General features: G+C 36.2%; 2 protein-coding genes across 3 annotated transcripts in view; both read left to right on the top strand.

The window, feature by feature from the left end:
• The first annotated feature begins 1626 nt into the window (after positions 1 to 1626).
• On the top strand, positions 1627 to 18514 carry LOC112563570. 2 transcript variants are annotated; one of them, XM_025237637.1, is made up of 8 exons: positions 1627 to 1904; positions 3556 to 3618; positions 4876 to 4934; positions 7086 to 7136; positions 7790 to 7848; positions 9030 to 9076; positions 9464 to 9515; positions 9947 to 10020. In XM_025237637.1, the coding sequence occupies exons 1-8, from the start codon at positions 1836 to 1838 to the stop codon at positions 10003 to 10005; spliced, it is 459 nt and encodes a 152-aa protein (XP_025093422.1). In that variant the 5' UTR covers positions 1627 to 1835; the 3' UTR covers positions 10006 to 10020. The 2 variants fall into 2 exon arrangements, with proteins under 2 accessions (XP_025093422.1, XP_025093423.1); XM_025237638.1 differs by lacking the exon at positions 9947 to 10020 and adding an exon at positions 18480 to 18514 and having other exon boundaries at positions 1638 to 1904.
• LOC112564807 (SWI/SNF-related matrix-associated actin-dependent regulator of chromatin subfamily A-like protein 1) overlaps positions 18509 to 18903 on the top strand; it is a 14146-nt gene continuing 13751 nt past the window's right edge. Inside the window, 2 exon segments of the mRNA XM_025239881.1 lie at positions 18509 to 18535; positions 18777 to 18816. Coding sequence (XP_025095666.1) covers positions 18509 to 18535; positions 18777 to 18816 — 67 coding nt within the window.

The following is an 18903-nucleotide window of genomic DNA, read 5'->3' as shown; positions in this document are numbered from 1 at the left end:
AGACTCAGTGAATATTAAGATAAGCTTCTGTTACAATATTATATAAAGACCTCAGGTATCGTTACTGTATATAACGCGGACTTTGGTGAAAATGAATTTGCTCCTTCCCGGCTTTTGCACTGTTTGTAAGTCACAATGTCTGTGATAACGTCCGACAATAGAAAAACAAGACCGTTTACTTAAACGTTTAGATTTTACACGAAGAATATCTTATGTGGTAATGGAATAAAGTAATAAATGGAAAATGTCACATCATGCAGAAAGGTACGTGAAATGAAAGACAAGTGTTTCGCTCACCGCCATGTCGACGGAAATGATAAAAGCGTTGCTTCCCTTTGAGCACCAACCTTTCTCTTCCTCCACCAACCTTCCACCCCTCACTCTGTCTTAGACTCTTCGGTCATATGTAACAACATTCAACGCCACCGTTATAAAAGTAATCACACAACCTACTGCTCAAAAGATATAGCCTTACTGTACAGCTGTAGGTTTCTTCTTTCACCTGCTGCTGGCTGTGTTTGCCCTGATAAATACTTTCGAATTCCCCGCTCATAATTCTTCCGGCTGCTGTATGGTCGATTTCGACCACTGCCCACAATCGGCTAAGGGTTGCTTGGACCATGGATGTGTGATACTAGTTCGTGCTTGGATTACCGTTTACAACATTGCTATTCAAATCATTCGTCTGCAGACACGTACACGTACAAACGATAAAAGGGAAGAGAGGGTCCCAAAGTGAAGAAAAAAAAATTAAAGGGCAATTAAGATCGCGATCTCGAGACTCGCGTGGAAAGGTGTAGTAAGACCTCAACATACGAGTAAATCGAGATACGAGCCAAAAATTTGTGGAAATTATTTTCTTATTTACGAGCAAAAATTCGATATACGAGAGCTGGTGTCATTTATATGTCGCAACTCTTGCTCTGATAGTGCAGTGTAGACAGCCAGAACAGGCGAAAACAGTTGATGAATAAAGTCGTAGCATTTAAGTTTAGGTTAAGTTAACAAGGTATGAAAAGTGGATAAATATAAAATGCTAAACAAATAGAAAAAAATGTAGCCTTAGTGAAAATCTAAATGTTTCAAGTTAAAAACAGTGTAAATGGTGTACGTTGTCTCATCTGCTGATTCCGCCCTCTCTCCAACTCCCTCTATCCCTCTTACCCCGCCATCTGCCTAGCTATGCCTCCTTTGTTGACAGTCTTCGTTTCTTGATAAAAATAACATATTCTTTATTATTTTTAGTATTGTGCCGTTAACATTTACTGTACAGTAATGCATATTATAGTACTATACCATATTTACACACATATATATATATTGTATATTGTTGTGAAGCTATAGGTTAACGTTGGAACTCATTAATCCTATATTTCCTTTTATTTTATATGGGGAAAGTATATAGTTATAATATATACGAGGGTGTTTGGTTTTTTTTTTTTACGCGCAAGCTCGGTTGCGGAACGGATTATAAACACTTATATGTAGAGGTACTTGCTGTATGATCTTATCAGCCATACTTTACTTGTTTGTCATGTATAGCACTCGCCACCAAATATCCTGATATAAATAGTATTTAAAACTTGCTCTGCAGCATAGCTATTTAACTAACCATTCCGTTTTCAATTTTACTTATATGGACCAAACATTTACAGCTACATGTATATATGTCACAACGGAAACAGCCGAATGTATCGAACTGTCATCGGCCCTTTTCGGCAAAACCAGGAAGTTTAGTTAAGCGTGTTAAAGGATTTTTTTAAAGACAAGACTAACCTACAGTACAGGAATACATTTTCCACCGTGCTTGTGAGAATAGATACTGTCTTATCAGCATGTCATTGCCTCCCGCAGATGAACTGTCTAGATGGACAGTGAATCAAGTAAATACATGGCTGAGTCAGGTGAGAGTACAGCACTAACTTTGTAAAAAGTTAAAACTTTATGAAAACGCTGTGTTGATGGATTTTCAAGAACGATTTTTATTCTGTCGTCCCATCAGTTTTTGCAAACTAATGTGTATTTAATTTGAAACTTTGAAGATTTGTGACCATTGTCATTGATGAAGTGATTATAAGTCTTTTTAAAAACTATTTTGTAACGAAACTTCATCAGCTATGAGGCCGAAAGCTTGAAGGTTATATAAATAGTAGTAACAGGGACTGGCTATAAGTTGCCTAAGCCTCGATCGTGGCCTATTTAGCGTCCCTTCATCAAGTCACACGAATATTATCTTGTTCTGAGTATTAAGTAGATTACAATATATTTTGTTAATCATCAAAACTGTAAAATAGTTCTACAAATTTCGAACTTATAAATAGAGTTCTTTAAGGTATTCAGATTTGGTGCCCATTAGTCGGCAGTGAGTTCTAATTTGCGGCAATTCTTTGTGAAAAGTAACATGTGTTTAGTAGTAGAACAATGCCTGATGAATACTTTTCTATCAGAATTAGTTTGTAGTGGTGAGAAAAATATGTATACATGCTTATTGATGTCATCATGAAAAATCTTTGAATGAAGTCCCCCCTGAGTTTCCTTTCCTTCAGAGAGTGGGGTCTTAAGTACCTAAGTCTATCAGAGTTAGACATATCTTTACAGTCTAAAAGTAATTTACATTTTTAGTAGCACATCTTTGTACTCTTTCTACTACTAGAGATTGTCTCTTTAAGATCAGACTCCAGATCACATTGGTATATTCTGAATGTGGGCTCTCAAGTGCTTTTTACAGTTTAAAAAATGCATCTCATTTCAAATAATTAATAATGGTGCAAGAAAAAAAAAATTCTTTGCTTAGTTTAATTTATGGTATAGCAGAGCATCCAGCATGGCACAGCCATACGGCTCATGGCCAGAATGTGGGTCTGTCTAATGCAGCTTTGACTGGTTGGTAAAACTACACAACAATCTGTTATTCAAATTAGCCATATACAGAGTTTGCGGAGACTTGCTTAGTTGATTTAGAAGCTTGAAGCTTTTTCACTGTGATGTGTGAAGATGTGCATCCAGTTTTATGACTTGCTTTCTAACCGAGTGTATCATGCAAATTATAAAACAAATGCTGGCCATATTGCACGACATGCAAATAGAGGCTACATTTAAATATATCATTTTTTAAAAATACTTCCATAAGCAGCCTCTCTCACACACACACACACACACTATGATAGAGCAAGATCAACATGCGTAGGTCAACTGAGGACAATAAAGAAACTGCATCAAAATTCACTTATTTTTTGGAATTATTGTATAGTGATCTAATTGACTTTTGGAAGTGATTGTGGTCAAATCAATTTGTGCCATGGTTGAATCGGCAAATGGTCGAATTGACTAGACCTGAATTTCTATGATTTTAATAAACTTTAACAGGCTGTATAATCATTACAATCTGAGGCGTATAGATTACTTTAATACAAACCTCAGTAGGAGTAAATAAACTCTAGTCTGTTTTCTGACATTTTGTGTAATCTGCATATATTACAAATATTTGGATTATTCAAAAGTGCAAACCAGGAGATGGTTAAAATATATTAATATATTAACTCTTTGGATTTGCAGAACAGTCTAACAGCATTCAGGGATGCTTTCCTGGCAGATAGCATTGATGGAAGCAAACTGATGGTATGAAGAAATAATAAATGTGTTGTATGTTTGGGTGTGGTATTGCATGAAGTGCATTTATAATGGAATGTGGTGTCAAAGTGCAGATCCACACAAAGCATAAAACAAAACAAGGCATAACTTATGGTGAGAGTTTGGTTGTCATATTGAATATGTTTAGTGCAAAGCACAGGCACACATACATCCAGACCTGCCAAGGTGTTAGGTGCCTTAAGTTTAATACAAAGTTAGCACATCATAAACCTTATTCCATGTAAATGGAACAAAAATCAATGGATAAACTGCCTTGAGTAGGTGATGTATCTTCTTTGGGTGACTCCAAGTTGCCTTGCTTCATCTCTTGTGGGGGTGTTAACATTGTCCTGTTGGATGTCTCCCTATGATCTTCGCTTACTGCTCTTTCTGGGTCATTCTGGCCTGAGTGATGGTTGTTAGCTTTGAAGTGTGATTGTAATTTTCTCTCCCCTTTGTGTTTTTTCAAGTCAGTCCTGTTCCTTCTGTTTTTGTGTTTTGTCCTAAGGTTCAGTGGATCTCACTTTCCACTTTGCCTGTTGAGGATGTGAACTGCTTGTCCAGGATGTAGTGATGGAGGTGATTTGGAGGCCCTCTTTTCATATATGGCCTTCATTTGTTCTTGTTTCTGTTCCATGTGCTCTATGTATTCCTGGTATTCAGGACATGGATAAGATCACTTTTAATGAGTTGAGGCTTCATTCATCAGGAGTTTAAGGCTTTTGTTATGCTCGTCTTCACCTTTGCCATGTATGCATACATCTTCAATGATACCAATAACTCCAGGAAGATCCTCCAAAATTTTATCCACTCAGGCCTGAAATATGGCTTGTGATACCAGGTGGCCAAAAGGAAGATGTTTCCAACTGTCATATGGTAATTTTAAAAGGGTCGTAAATTCACCCACAATTAGAGTTTTGTGTGGCTAATCGACATGCCAGGGACTGCTTATGCAAAAAAGAGGGGCACATGTCCACAGGGTGAATAGGGGTGGTGCCTCCCTTGTCCATGCTGGCTACTTGTGATTGGATGAAAGATGCCGGTGAGTGGTTGACCAATAGCATCGCTTGTATGTGTCCATGTGAATGTGTGAAGTGAAGCAAGGAAATGAAAACATTGCAAGACAGTTCTCGGTACGTCAGTGTGTTGTGACTGTCATTTGGAGTATTGCTCTTCACCTCACCACAAGCATGGACCCAAAGAGAGACTGGCAGTATGAAAAGAAATGTTCTGGTTTTATTACAGAGGATGAAACCAACAGATATTGACCAACGGTACAACAGTATTCCACTCAAAAAAAGAAGGTTAGAATTTTATTTTCATTGATTTATATAATAACAACTTAATAATTTGCTTGTGTTCATCATTATTTTGTCAAAATAAAACTTGGGTGTATATGTAACAAATTACTATTGTATGGCAGAATTTGCCTTATAACAGGGGTGGGCAAACTTTTTTGTTGCGAGGGCCGCATTGCTGGGTCATGACTAGTCCGAGGGCCGCACCTTGTAATTGAATACAAAACGACGTAAAATCGCCAAATTGTAAACAAACGCATTTATTTAATAACGAGCACATGAAATATGTAACACTGTAGGAATAAATATAAAACCAGAATGAACAACTTAACACACACAATTTAATGAGAAAAATGTTTTTGAATACAATTTTGCTGAACAGTTCTTTTAAAATAACGGAAATGATTGGCCAGCTGCCTTCTTTCCACTCTCACTTCTACAACTCAAAGGCCTTGTACCACTCAAAACTACACTATTTATCCTGTCCCAGTCGAACGTTCCAGATACCGTCCTTTGTCTGTTCCCACATGGTTATGCAAACGTAGTCTCAACCTTTATTTGTCCCCCTCCTCCACCCGTGGGACCAGACTTCCTAGTCTTGTTAAGTGTGTGTGTCCACGTGTCGAGGGTAACTGTGTGTGGGTGTGAGCGCGCGCGTGTGCGTGCGTAAGTACGCTGCGACGGTTTGTGTGTGAAGGTGGGTACGCACGCATACATCCCCCCTCCCGCACTGTCTGGTCATGACCTTCCTAAGTTGGTCACGCCGCTTCGTAACTCAGGTGTAACAAAGGGTCCACTGGTTACCGGCGAGACAGTTCAAGGCCGGCCATTACGTACGCAGCAGGCGTGGGAAGGGACTAAGCGTAACTTGTTTTCGGTAATATTTTTTTTGTGTTGCCAAAGGACTTCTGCGGGCCGCAGAGAACCACTTGGCGGGCCGCATCCGGCCCGCGGGCCGCTATTTGCCCACCCCTGCCTTATAAGATCTTTATTAAAAGTTTCTTCCTTAAGAACTCTGCATTTGTGCTGTCTTGGCTGGGTTATTCCAACTTCCTTTTATGGAGCTTCCAATAGCCCACTCAGCAAACTTCAAAACAGTCCAAAATCTTGCTGCCTGTCTTACATAATTGCAAATCCAATCATGTGTCACCACTCCTCCATGAGCTGCGCTGGCTTCCTTCAATGACTACGAGGTGGCTTTACTGCCGTTGTTTCCATAGCCTTGCTACAGGATATCTGAGTTGTGTCAGCCCATGCAGTCTCACTGATCTGCTCATGCCAACCAGCATGCTTGTGCCATGTATTCAGTGGGATAAATCTGGCTGCTGCTCTTTTTTTTCTGTAGCCCCAGCTCAGGAATGTTTTGCTGCCATCATTTCACACACACTTTTGATGTTTTATGTTGGTCCTTAAGACCCACTTTTTCCAGGAATACTTTAGATGGTTAGTGGATTTTCTTCTCTCCTTTCATACCATCCTCCTGTGTGGAAAAGTGTGCTTTTTTGTACTTGTGTTTTGTGACCAAAATATTGTTAAGCCAATTGTTTATATCAAAGTGCATTGAGTTTGCTATTAGCAGGGGAAAGCACAATAGAAACACTTATTTTTATTATTTATCTGAAGAAAAATTGCTGAAAATAGTATTTTTAGCATAAATAATAATTAATCACTTCTAGTCTGCTCAGATTGTATTTCTGTGTGATAGGTGTAAGTAAAAGTAGGTATTCCTTGGAATAAACTTGACCACAAGTGATGCCAAATATGACTCGTTAGTTGAAGTGGGAGACTTTTGTACTAAATCTCACTTGCTTACAAGGTAATGGAATTTTAGTGTACTAAAGAATTATTCCAAGTCCACTTATTAACTAATTAATAATGTGAGATAAAACCCAGTAAAATTCTGAAAGTTACTAGTAGACATTAAGTCTTGCCTGTCCTTTGACCAATCTCTATTCCAGATTAGCTGCTTCACTTTTTTTGTCTTCAACACATTTCATGCCCATTACTATTTTTTACATGACATTGTACTTCAAAGTTTCTTATAGTTATGAACAAGTTTTCAGTAGTATTAGCATCTGTTTTGTGTTTTGTCAAATATATAATATGTCCAAATAATATTGGCCATCAGAACGTATACAGAAGTACTTTTTCTTGCAGTGTTTTAAAAGAAATTCTTAGTAAGCTTGATACTTCACCCCGACCATCAGCGTAAGTACTTGTCTCTGTGGCATTTTTTTTTAAAATCATCATTTGTCATTTTGTATATTAATGTATACCTCAAGGGAGTAATTAGAAAAGTGGTGCAGTCCATGTTTGATATAAGATTTATTTTTGCCCCCATAAACTGGTGGCTGAACTTGTGGCCATTATCATCTGTACATATAATATGGCTTTTATATACTTACACCAGTCATCCAGCCTGAGAACACTTAACCCCTTTACGGGCATAGCTAGCTTACCCTCCAATAAGAAAAAAAAAATAATAAGAAAAAAAATTATGACTCAATGTTAAACTGGTGCTGAACAATTAAACTGGTGCTGAATAATTCATTTTCATTATTTTTATTTCCTGATTACTATACTGAGCTTTGTTGAACTTTGTTTTTTTTTAATGTGTTTATAGTTAAGTATATATAGATCTATTTTTACATACTTTTGTATTACTCTTAAATCTGCTTATTTATTTTATGGTGAGCCTTTCATGTAACCAGCAGTATGCAAAAGAGAGACCTGTTATTTTTTTTAACTGAAGCTCATGATTATGTACTGAAATGGAACTTCAGTAATTTTAAAAGCACACAAACACTCTCTCTTTCTGATTGAACAATACAATAATATTTGGATGTGCATTTTTGCCACCAGACTTGGAATTCGACACCACCACTTCCACCTAGACCTAAGGCACCACCGTCTAATCCATGTTAGTGATTTTTTCAATTTCCTGCTAATAGTTGGAATAATTACATTTACTGTACTATTATGTTTATCCATCAAATGGAACTTTATGAAGACTTATGCAATTATGTCTGAAATAAGTGGCCGTGTCAGCCATATGTACAGGGCTGAGTTTTGTTTGTTAATGAATCTTTAACCCATACTGTAATGAGCCCACACTGTGTGTGTGCATGAGTGTGTGTGTATGTGTGCATGAAAGGGTCTGGCCTTCATGTCAAAAATGTTGAAGAAGATTTAGGTTAGTGCTTAGTGATTTTATTCTAAAATTAGTAGCTCATATCATCAGGCAGGACAGGGCAAAGACTGTTTAATATAAATATGTAACCTCCACATTGCTTAGTTGGTTTTTTATTTATATATATATATAAGACCATTTGAATGTTAAAGCATGTTGCACTCTAAAGACTCCATTTATAGTAGTAATCAACACCTCAGACTCAAAATTGCAAAAGAGAAAAACCACAGCCAAAGTATAGGGACTGATGTCTGCTTGGTGTGCAAGCCAACAGCTGTATTTTATGCTGTAGCAACAAGTCTCAGAAAATGTCGGCTTTCAAAAGCGTGTGTCGGAATGTTATGCTGTTTGCTGAATGCAGATGACCTCAACTAATGAACATATTTTGTGTACCACGGTGGTTATAGTACCTAAAACTCAGTCATATATGATCAGCACATGGTATTGGAGTGTAATGTCTTGAAGTAATAAAGACTGTATAATAGCACAAAGATTTCTGAGTAAAACTCGGGAATTTTATACCCACGTGGTTCCATATATTGTTGGACATGGGAGGCTTTTGGTTTGCATGCTGACCCATTTTATCTTCCTGTCTTTCACTCGTCAGTTGATGTTGATATAAAGTATCTTGCGTATTTTGGTGCGCTGATTACAAGCAAAAGTCCCTTAAAGCATTTTCACATATGTTTTATGTAATCTACTTTTCAAAGATGACAAAAAAATGTGTTGCCAGTATAAAATAAGTTGTCAGAATACATCTTTTATTTGTGTATTGCGGTATGTTTGATGCTTGCAAACCTGGCACGCTACATGGCTTCATTTGTTTCTACTAATAGGAGTTTATGCTTCTTCAGATGAAGTTGGTCTTGTCTCCTTTTAATTTCATTTTGTTTTTGGGGTTTATTGCTCAGCACCTGATGAATCAGATGAAGATGATAATGGTTGGAGTGACAGCTTTGTGAGTTTTTAATTTTCTTTCTTGTGTCTGTCTCTTTTGCACTTTGGTTATTTTTAAAAATTATGAGTAATGCCATGCATTCACAAATGTACATTGACATGTATGCATCACATGTGTTAAGAGTGTGCACATGTGCACAAGAATGTTTTGATTGCTGAGTGAGCAGAAAATTATAAAGACTTGAAATGCTAAAATTTTGAGGGAAGTATAAATTGGGTTATATATTATACCTGATAATTTTTTTCAAATAAAAATCTCAGTGAGTATTATTTTTTGTTATTTTGGTAGTAGTAAATTGCATATATTCATCGCTCAAAGTTAGTGATTGATGTGCCATGTCACATCTGCCATTTTTGTAAGGTAAATTTTAAAAAACATTTATTATAGTCTGATGAGGATGACCCTGGAGAGTATGTGGAACCCACATCAGCACCTTCAGGTAAAAGAGTTCTGTTTTAATTTTTTTTAAGGTTACTTTTATCTTTCATTCTTCTTTTACTTTTAGCAACAGTGCGCATGATATTTTCAGTGATTTTTATATCAGAAATAGCTTTGATTTTTTTTTTTATAGAAATGTTGCCATTATTATCTTCTCTTTCATTGTATATATATATATGTGTGTGAATATGACAAATAATATGGATGTAACCCTCCAACCCCAACAACCCAAAAAAACAAAAACCCACCAATCAGTATTCAAACTGCAAATTAGATTAATTATTTATTCTACCTTTGAAACAATTTTTCTAGATTTTTTTACTTTCCACAGTAAGTTATTCAATACCTTATATGTTTGAATGAAGAAATAGTAAATTTAGAAATGTTTTGGGAAAAAAATTCAATTTATCTAATATCTTTACAATTTCTTAGACATTTTCAGAAAAAAATCAGGCATTTGGCAAGGAAAATATATGTGTGCATTTAAGTGACTATTATTACTAATAACAACAGTAATATTATGTGTTGGCCATAACAGTCCTTCATCTTACATGTTTGCCTGCTAGTGCATGTGTACATGTGTACATATGCGCATTGCACACGTGTATATGGTCTACTTGTGCATGTTGTACATTTGTGTGCATGTGCCAACTGTGCATGTGTGCATGTGTACCTCCTTTTGCATGTGCACATTTGTACATGTGTACATATGCACTTGCTCAAGCACCTGTGAATGCATGTATTCAAGCTTGTTAAACAGTAATTATAAATAAGTCTACAAATATTATGGCCTAGATTAAATTTGCATGGCTTTAGTCATTCAAAGAAGTTTTACTTTAAAAATTTGAGATATATTTACCCCTTTGTTTCTCGCTCATGTTATACATGAAACATTAATAGCGTTTCTGAAAAATGCCTTTCATATGTATATTTTTTAATTGAATGACCCTTTTATCTTTTTGAGTAAATAAAATGTTTCGTTTATGCTCATAGATTTTACTTTTTTCCGTAGTTTTCTGAGATCAGGGACTTTGATTATCATGACATTGAAGTACAAGAAACTTGACTTTCTGGCTCACATCATGATTTTCAAGTTTTCTTGAAAAATATTTTTTTTATCATCTTCATGTCTGTTTGTGCTGTTGTGTAGCCTTTCTGCTTTTATATTTGTATTTCCTGCTGAACTTTTGACATAGACAAAAGATACAAATAAAAAAGATATATGTAAGTTTGGTGTTGTAATAAAAGCTTATTGACATGTGGCAGATCATCTTAGTTCCAAGAATTTGATTCTGCGTGAGTGTTAGGATGGGAAGGGACTGAAAAGTTTGACTTAGATACAAAGAGGAAAAATCATGCCTTGGACTCTAAAACAGGGAAGCTTATATGCAAAGTCTGCAACGATTCATCATTTACTTCCCTTAGCATTTGAATTCAACATTAAGAGCTGAATTCAGAAAGATTGATTGGTGTACAATGGCGAAATTCTTGTTCCTGCATGACAAAAGAGCAGTGTATATTCTGAAATACTTTCAGTGTCAGAGGATTGCAATGGTGACTTGTTTTTCAAACTTGCCAGTCAATGCAGACCTGAAATCCCAGGCTTATTTTAGGTGCTTAAGACTTTGTGACTTATTGATGATTGTGGATGAAACGTGGCTCCATCATTATGATCCTGAGATCAAGGAAAAATCGAAAGAATGATAGCATAGGAGTTATTTCCAGCTGATTTAATTCTGCATTCAGACATTGACCAGAAAATAGCAATACACCAGCCTTGGTACACTGCCAAACAAACCAGACAGAAAATAAGGATTTGAATGTGAGACTGTTGGACCAGTCAGCATATTTGCTGGACTAGCAGCTTGTCCTTGTATTGAGAAGCACCTAAAATTGTCAGTGAAATTTGCCTCTGATGATATCACTGGTCTTAGCAATTCTCTTTTACTGAGGTTCCAAAATGGTAAGAACATCCAAAATAAGTTTTAGTGCTCACAGCGTAACCCTAATGTTGTGGTAGAATGCCTATACAAATGATGATGGATGGTGGTGAGGATAATGATGAGTTTGTAAAATAAAGGGTTTTTCTTTCATCTCACTGGATAAACAAACAAAAAAGAGTAAAAGGTATAGCATGAAACTGCATGGTACGTGGAAAATGGGGTTGACAGTTGACCAGTTCAACAACTGATCAAATTGTTTATTAATTATTTATTGTGACCAGCTCACAAGAAATAAAATGCTTTTAATATTTTATTGTTAAATTTTTATGTAAGCACAAAATTGATGTAGTATAAAATTATAAAGGTTCCTTAAGCAAAAGCTGTAAAAGTTTGTGCATAAATGAAAGCAAGCCAGATAAGGAGCAGTTAAGGTACCAAGATTATTTTGTCTCACTCAGGTCTGAAAGGGTTGTGCATAACAGCTTTGCTCATTGATTTTTGGCAAGTAAACTTTGTGTATAAGGAAAAGAGCAGGAGAAATTTGGTGTCTGTTTTTTAAAAGTGCATTGAAATCCATCCTGTCCATGTACATTATTTTTTAAAAATTGTTTTATAAGTTTAAGTGTGTATAACCTTTGAACGGGTATTTTATTTGTGTTATAAAATTTTGAAACTGTCAAGAATGTTTTCCATTAATATTTTCAAATGATTCATTTGTGTTGTGAAAAAAGCATTGTGAATCAAGAATTACACACTTGTAATTTCTCTAATAATATTTAGATTTTGTGTTATTTTGGTATGATGCCTCAATTTACCAATGCTATTTATCCTGCCTCAAGCGCCGTCTCTTAATTCTTTGTGAGTACGGTGCCTTTTGTATTATCATCCTCACTGATTATACTATTTTTGTAACCACATTACGACAGCTTTTGACCTTCCTTACTCTTAAGTCCCAGCTTAAAAGAATTTTGTTTCAGCAGTCCATCACAAATACCACCTTTTTTGTGCTGTTTGGTTTGGGATAGGTGGACATATCAGACATGTTTACCCCCACCCTTTTCCCCATTCCTGTCATTGTAGAACAGGAAGGTATTATGAGGCTAGATTGTAGCCTCTTCAACAGAGATGTCTGTTTCTGGAGGTGCCACCTATGACAGCAAGCTTGAGATCAAATAAAGTTTTTGCTGATGACAGTGAGTTAAGGGTGTGGAAGCGGCAGGCTTGCGGGTAAACAATAACCAATGTTTGTGAATTTAAATTTCTCATTTGTTAATTAATTCAACAAAGCATTTAAATACAGCTGGCAAAACTCAAATTTCTGTTAGAGAATGAGACACAAGAGAAGACAGAACTGAGACAGAGTGAGCTTGATAATGTTATGAAAAGAGCATCACAGCTTCCTGTAGAAGGGACAAATTAACAAAAGGATGTTTCCTTGGTAAACTTAGCAGCCTAATATGCAACTGTAATTGTTCAGTCACAAATGATTCTAACAAAACAGAGTTAAAAATTAGACTGAGGAATGCAGTCTATCAAAATGAAAAGGCTAATAGAAAAGGATATGCTTTAAATTATGAAAGTAATTGCGTAAGTTTCATAAATGAATAAATGCATTAATCACTAAAAGTTTCCTCACTTATTGTAATTTTCTTGATATTATAAAAGAATGAAAAAAATTATCAAATATATATTATCTGACGTTCTGTTCTATCAAAAAAGAAACGGTGGCTCCTATCCCTGATTGTCATTTCAGTCGAATGACGTTGTCAAATATGAAAGTTGTTTGCCTATAAGGAATATTGCAGCTTGAAGAGTTGAATCAATTTAAAGTATTTTTACAAATAAATATCATTTGTTACAATAGATTGAAACAATATCTACAGTGTATAGTGGTTGTTGGAGAAAACATTACAATTTTTTTAACAGATAAAAGGCTAAATACTATGAAATATAGGCATATTGCATGGGAATTCTAGCTGATGAAGAATTTGGGGAATAAACATTTCTGTACTACAAAATATTAAACACAATAATCCTGAAAATAAGGTCTTACATCACAGTTATTTGATTTGTTGCAGTGGTACTGCTGTTAAGCATGGGGAGTAAACATGTCTGAAGATTGGGTGGAAGTTGTGTTGAGTGTGATGTCTAGTTATTAATAAGTAGATGTTCATCAGGTTAAGGAAAGTGTTTATTGCTTATAAAGCTCAATTTCTGAACCCATGTATAACAAACTAGTATGTGAAACCACAGTGACAGTTAAAATTTGTCAGATGCTGAAATAAATCCTTTAAAGTTTAATAATTTTATAGACAGAGTTGGTAATCAAAAGTATAGGAGTGACCAGCATTTGACCCACAGAAATATGTCAGTTCTGCAAGTACTGCATTAACCATCTGTTTAATATACTGAGCTTTAGAAAAGGGTGAAGCCCTGAAAATATAGGGGTGGGGATGTTAAAGTCTAAAAACAAGAGCGCTTATGACGGTAAAAAGAAAGAAGCTTTCTAATCTGGAAAACAATGTAAGATAAGGACTTACATTTCAGTACTTAGTTTAAAACTGATTCTGTTTAGATGATTGTGTAACTAATTGTCTAAAGATGTTAAGATGTGCTTTATTATGGTGCCTGATCCTGATCTCCTGTGCTTGTAAGCTTGACAGACTTGTTTCCTTTTAGTATAATCTGCTTGAAGACAAAAATGTTTTCTGCTCCCCAGCTCATCTGCTTACTAAAGGAAATATTTAGCAGGCATGTTTAAACTGACATGCTTGAAGAAATGTTTGAAAGAGATCTGCTCATAACATAAACCAATTAAAGCACATATTTGTATTCATGTAGACAAGAGATTATTTATTTTTTGTTAGAAATAAAACTTGCACAATGTCATCTTTTCCATTGCCATTTGATATTCAGTAAGAATTTCCAGGTCACTTAAAAGAAAAGGTTTAAGGTTTAAGTAGAACAAATCCTGCATTTGCAGAAAAAAATATATGAAACTATACCATCATAGTACTGACAGTCCTCTTAGTACCTAAATGGTATATAAGTCATCCACTAGAGACCTCAATTTTTTTGTCTGTCAGCACCGTTTAGTTTCAGGTCATTTTCTAGTCCCTTTTTATTCTCTGCTGATGTTTCTGTGCCATGTTTCTATTGGCCAACCATGTTTCCTCTTGCCATCAGCCGTCCAGTAAAGCACTATTTTTTGGGTGTGCATCTGATTTTATTCTACACACACTTGTTCTAGCCATTTCCATCTTTTTAGGATTATGGCAAGACCGGATATTATTGTCTGGAGTAATGCCATTTCTCTCTCAAAACAGGTAGACAAGAGTTTTTGTCATTACTCTGTTGATATGAGGTAAAATCAGTCACTTTTACATGCATTCGCTGGCTGGCTTTGTCAGTTCTCCTGCAGATATTTTTTATCATTGCTTATGTCTTCGTTTTTTTACAGTAATTTTCTGTTTGGCATTTGAATTAGGATACATTTTTCTGGATAAATGAAGCAAAGTGGTCAGCACCATTATTGCTAGATGATGCTCCACAATAAACTTTGGTTTTTAAAGGAGATTATAGTCTATTTCTGAATCTTGAAACATTGCACAAGTAATGCAGGTGATTAGTAGCTGTTTGTGGTAACTTTGTGTTTAAAGAACATAACATCTGCTTTAGTTATTTTTTCTTCAGCAGTTTCTGTGAGGTCTCTCAAAGAAAGCAGTCTTCAGTTGCCTTGTGTTACTGGAATTTCTTGATATTTGTATTTGCTCATGTAGTGTTGAAAATGTTAAATCAGATCAAACATCTAAAGGCAACCAATTTTGCATGCTTTGCAAAGGATAACTTCTCTGCTATCAAATGAGGCCTGCGCTAAACTCTTTATTAAAATTCTTGTGATTCTTAAATTTGATTGCATGCTATAGGAGATGAGTTTTTCATGAGTTCATCGCTATTAAAAAGAAAAAAATGTAACCCACATAGATGCAGAAACATGAACTGTACATGCACTGAGATAACATGAATTATAGCTATTTAGTTTAACAGCATTCTCAAACAGTATGTAATGCAAGCAATAATCTGTTAGAAATTTGTACTATGCTTTTAGGGAACAAAATATAAGAATTTTTACACAAAACACAAGACTTTTATATGTAGGAATAATTGTTTTAAGTAGCCCTTATTATAATGAACAGGCACTGAACAACACATTGATTCCTATTTTTTGCTCAGTTGGTTATCTTGGAGCGGTCTTTGGACTGCCAGAATTTCTCCATCAAAGCACACCAAACTTGTAGCAGTAGAACATACGTAGAGAAAACTGTGGTAGGAAAGAACTGTGGTCTGAAGCACCCCATGATATGTAGTGTTGTGCATGTCTTCTTCTGTATTCCATTCTTAATGTGTATTACGCTGTCAGTCTGATAGCCTGCAGTGAAGGCTGCGAACATCCTTAGCAAGTCTACAGACCTGTCCCCAGAGCTTCTCCTTTAGCTTTAATGCCTCTGGCCAGTATCACACCAAAGATTGTCAAAACTTGGATATGTCTGCAGGATGCACTCTGGAGTTGAGTCCCTAAATCACAGGAACATTTCGCTAATGTGGGACATCTCAAGCTTGTGCAGTACCACAGCAGTTGGCTTGTTTGTAGTCTGAAGATGATGACCATCTCTTCTCTCCAAGCCATATAGCGTCATCAGTATCATGTCCCTGTTTCAGTTGTTTTTTGCAGGTTAGTGGAATCTCTTTGAAGGATAGATGTGGCTTCTGTTTTGATTCTGTTGATGGTTATGAACCATTTGTCTGCCCAGCTGGAGATGCTGTTTCTTCTTCTTCTTGTTCCTGTTCGCCCGGTGGAGCATAGGGCCGCAACCACACCCCGCCATTGGAGCCAGTTCTGGGCGTCCCTTTCCAGTTGGGACCATGTCATGCCAGCTGTCTCTGCCTCTCTGTGGACTGATCTCCTCCATGTCTGTTTGGGTCTCCCAACCCTATGCCTTCCCTATGGGTTCCAGCCAAAGCTTGTCTCGTTAAATTGTCAGCTGGCTTCGCAAGATGTGACCCAATCCAGCCCCACTTCCACTTTCTTGATGTCTTGGCTGGCAGGTTTTTGGTTGATTCTCTCCCACAGGTCTGTATTGGAGATCTTCTCAGGTCATCTGATGTTGAGGATGTGGCGCAGGTATCTGTTGATAAATGTCTGAATCTTGTTAATGATGACATTTGTCACACTCCATGTCTCACATCCGTATAGAAGGACTGACTTTACATTTGTGTTAAAGATGCGGATCTGAGTGTGTAAAGATAAAGCCTTGTAGTTCCAGATATGTCGTAGGTGTGGAATTCAAGCCCTGGCTTTGTTTATTTGGCTCCTTACATCTTCATCTGTACCTCCATCCTTTGTTGACTATGCTGCCAAGGTAGGTGAAACGGTCACCACTCTGTAATACATTCCCCATGTCAGGATGAAGGCCTCTAGAAATATGGCCTGTGAGCTGTCAGCAATGTCATCAATTCATCATGAAGATGACAAAGAGGGTGAGTGAGATTATTCCGTGTTGTGGCCCCCTCTCGCCTGAGTTCACCAGGAGGATTGTTTATATGCTCATCAAAAGTTGTCCATATCTAAAATCCTGAGCTAGGAGAACAGCTTTTTCATCTTAAGATGTTTGAAGTTGACATTTCCAGCAGTAAATTATTCTATGTTATTAAAATAGGAATAAAAATAAAGTTAGTTTAGTTAATTTTGAAATAGTAATGAAAAATATGAGATTTCTCAAAATCCCCTTTGGCTAGTCAGTCCAAATTTTCATGTTCGGGTTAAGTGACCTGGTTATCCCTTAAACACAGAATGTATTAAACATAAATATGTACTAGCAGAGAACACATGTATGGCAGTTTTCATCTTTCCATGGGATATTACCTATACACAAACTTACATAATCAGCTGTGCATGCAGCCTACTGAAATGTAGATGTATTGTATTATCTTTGTCTTTCATATATCTTTTTCACTGGTCTTAACATAATCTTTCAGAATGGAGTGCTTGAATATCTCCTGTTATTCAACATAATTTGACCTGGCCCTTCAGATTGTTTCCTGTAGCACTACATGTTGATACATTTTCCCACTTTTTATGTGTAGCGCTTGTAAACATTGAAATAAATGTAACCTGTCCAAATTTGCATTTCATGCCATGCTGTCAGTATTCTAGATGTGTGTGTGTTTGCCGTGCAGTTGCTAGTAAGTAGAACTTCATAGTAGGATTATTAAATAAACAAAACATGTAGTCAACTACTGTAGATAATGCTGACATAATTTTTAATGATGTATAAAAAGATTGGTAGTAATAGATTTTTTGTGCAAGTGATTACAAAAAAGTCAAAACACACACACTCTCACCTCTCTCACTGACATGCATGCTAAACACAACCTTGCCTCTCAAACACTTAAGTGATGCTACACAGGGCTTCAGTGATTTAGAGTGAACACTTTTTAATGTTCTGCATAGTACCTGTCATAGAAGTGGTTGTATGGTCTGACAGAATAGAGGAAGAAGGCAAAAGTCGTTTTCCTGCTTTTGAAGCATTCTTTATTTGATAGAAAAACATGTAATGCGATAAGGAAGTTAAATAAAGTCCCCTCAAAGGCATCTATATGCTGCTATTATTTACTTACAGTACCAGCAAATTTGTTCAAAAATTTTCCATTACATAGTGTATAAAAAAATAGATCTAGCTGTAGACAGTAACACCACCTTCTAGCATCACTGCTTCAATAGCTATTAATTTAATTTCTAGTTGCATTCCTGAATGCAGATGATATATTGAGGTCACAAATGCAGACAAGTATGACATAAGACTGTCAAATAATTTTGCTTGTACTGTTTATATATAAATATACAATTTGCCAGAAATGTTTTCTTGGAAATGGATTTCAGTTGAAAGCATTGACAGGTTTCTTGTAGAAAGAATGGTGTTGTGCTGTTAATGAGGATGACCTTTGGATTCATGTGCCCCCAGAACCAGAATGCTCCCTCTAAATCAGGAGCATGGACGAATTGGAAGTCTATGAGCAGGTTAGAAGAGGAAAACACAAAGTTATGGCTGGATCGGAAAAACCCTCGCTTTCTGTAAACTCAAAACAGCCCTCAATCAGCGACAGCAGGTGAAACAAGGGTGTGAAAACTGGAACCCAACATTTTTCAAGAGATAATCTATTTGTAGATTACCGAGTTCTCAGCTTTTCTGTACATCTTTCAGTAGTTATAAAGTTAATGCTTTTTATATTCCTATTGCCTATGTTTCTTTATATTCCAGTCTGTAGATGTAGAGGATTTTGTGCAGTCAGTTTGCATGTGTATTACTGAGTGTTTTTCATTATCTATCTTTGATAAGCAGTTTTCACTATTTTTTTTTTAAATTTAGTGTGTGTTGAATGACCATT

This window comes from Pomacea canaliculata, linkage group LG5 (assembly GCF_003073045.1).
Source record: "Pomacea canaliculata isolate SZHN2017 linkage group LG5, ASM307304v1, whole genome shotgun sequence".
Lineage (NCBI taxonomy): Eukaryota > Metazoa > Mollusca > Gastropoda > Architaenioglossa > Ampullariidae > Pomacea > Pomacea canaliculata.
The sequence above is the reverse complement of the archived record's forward strand: the minus strand, read 5'-3'. Positions and strand labels throughout refer to the sequence as shown.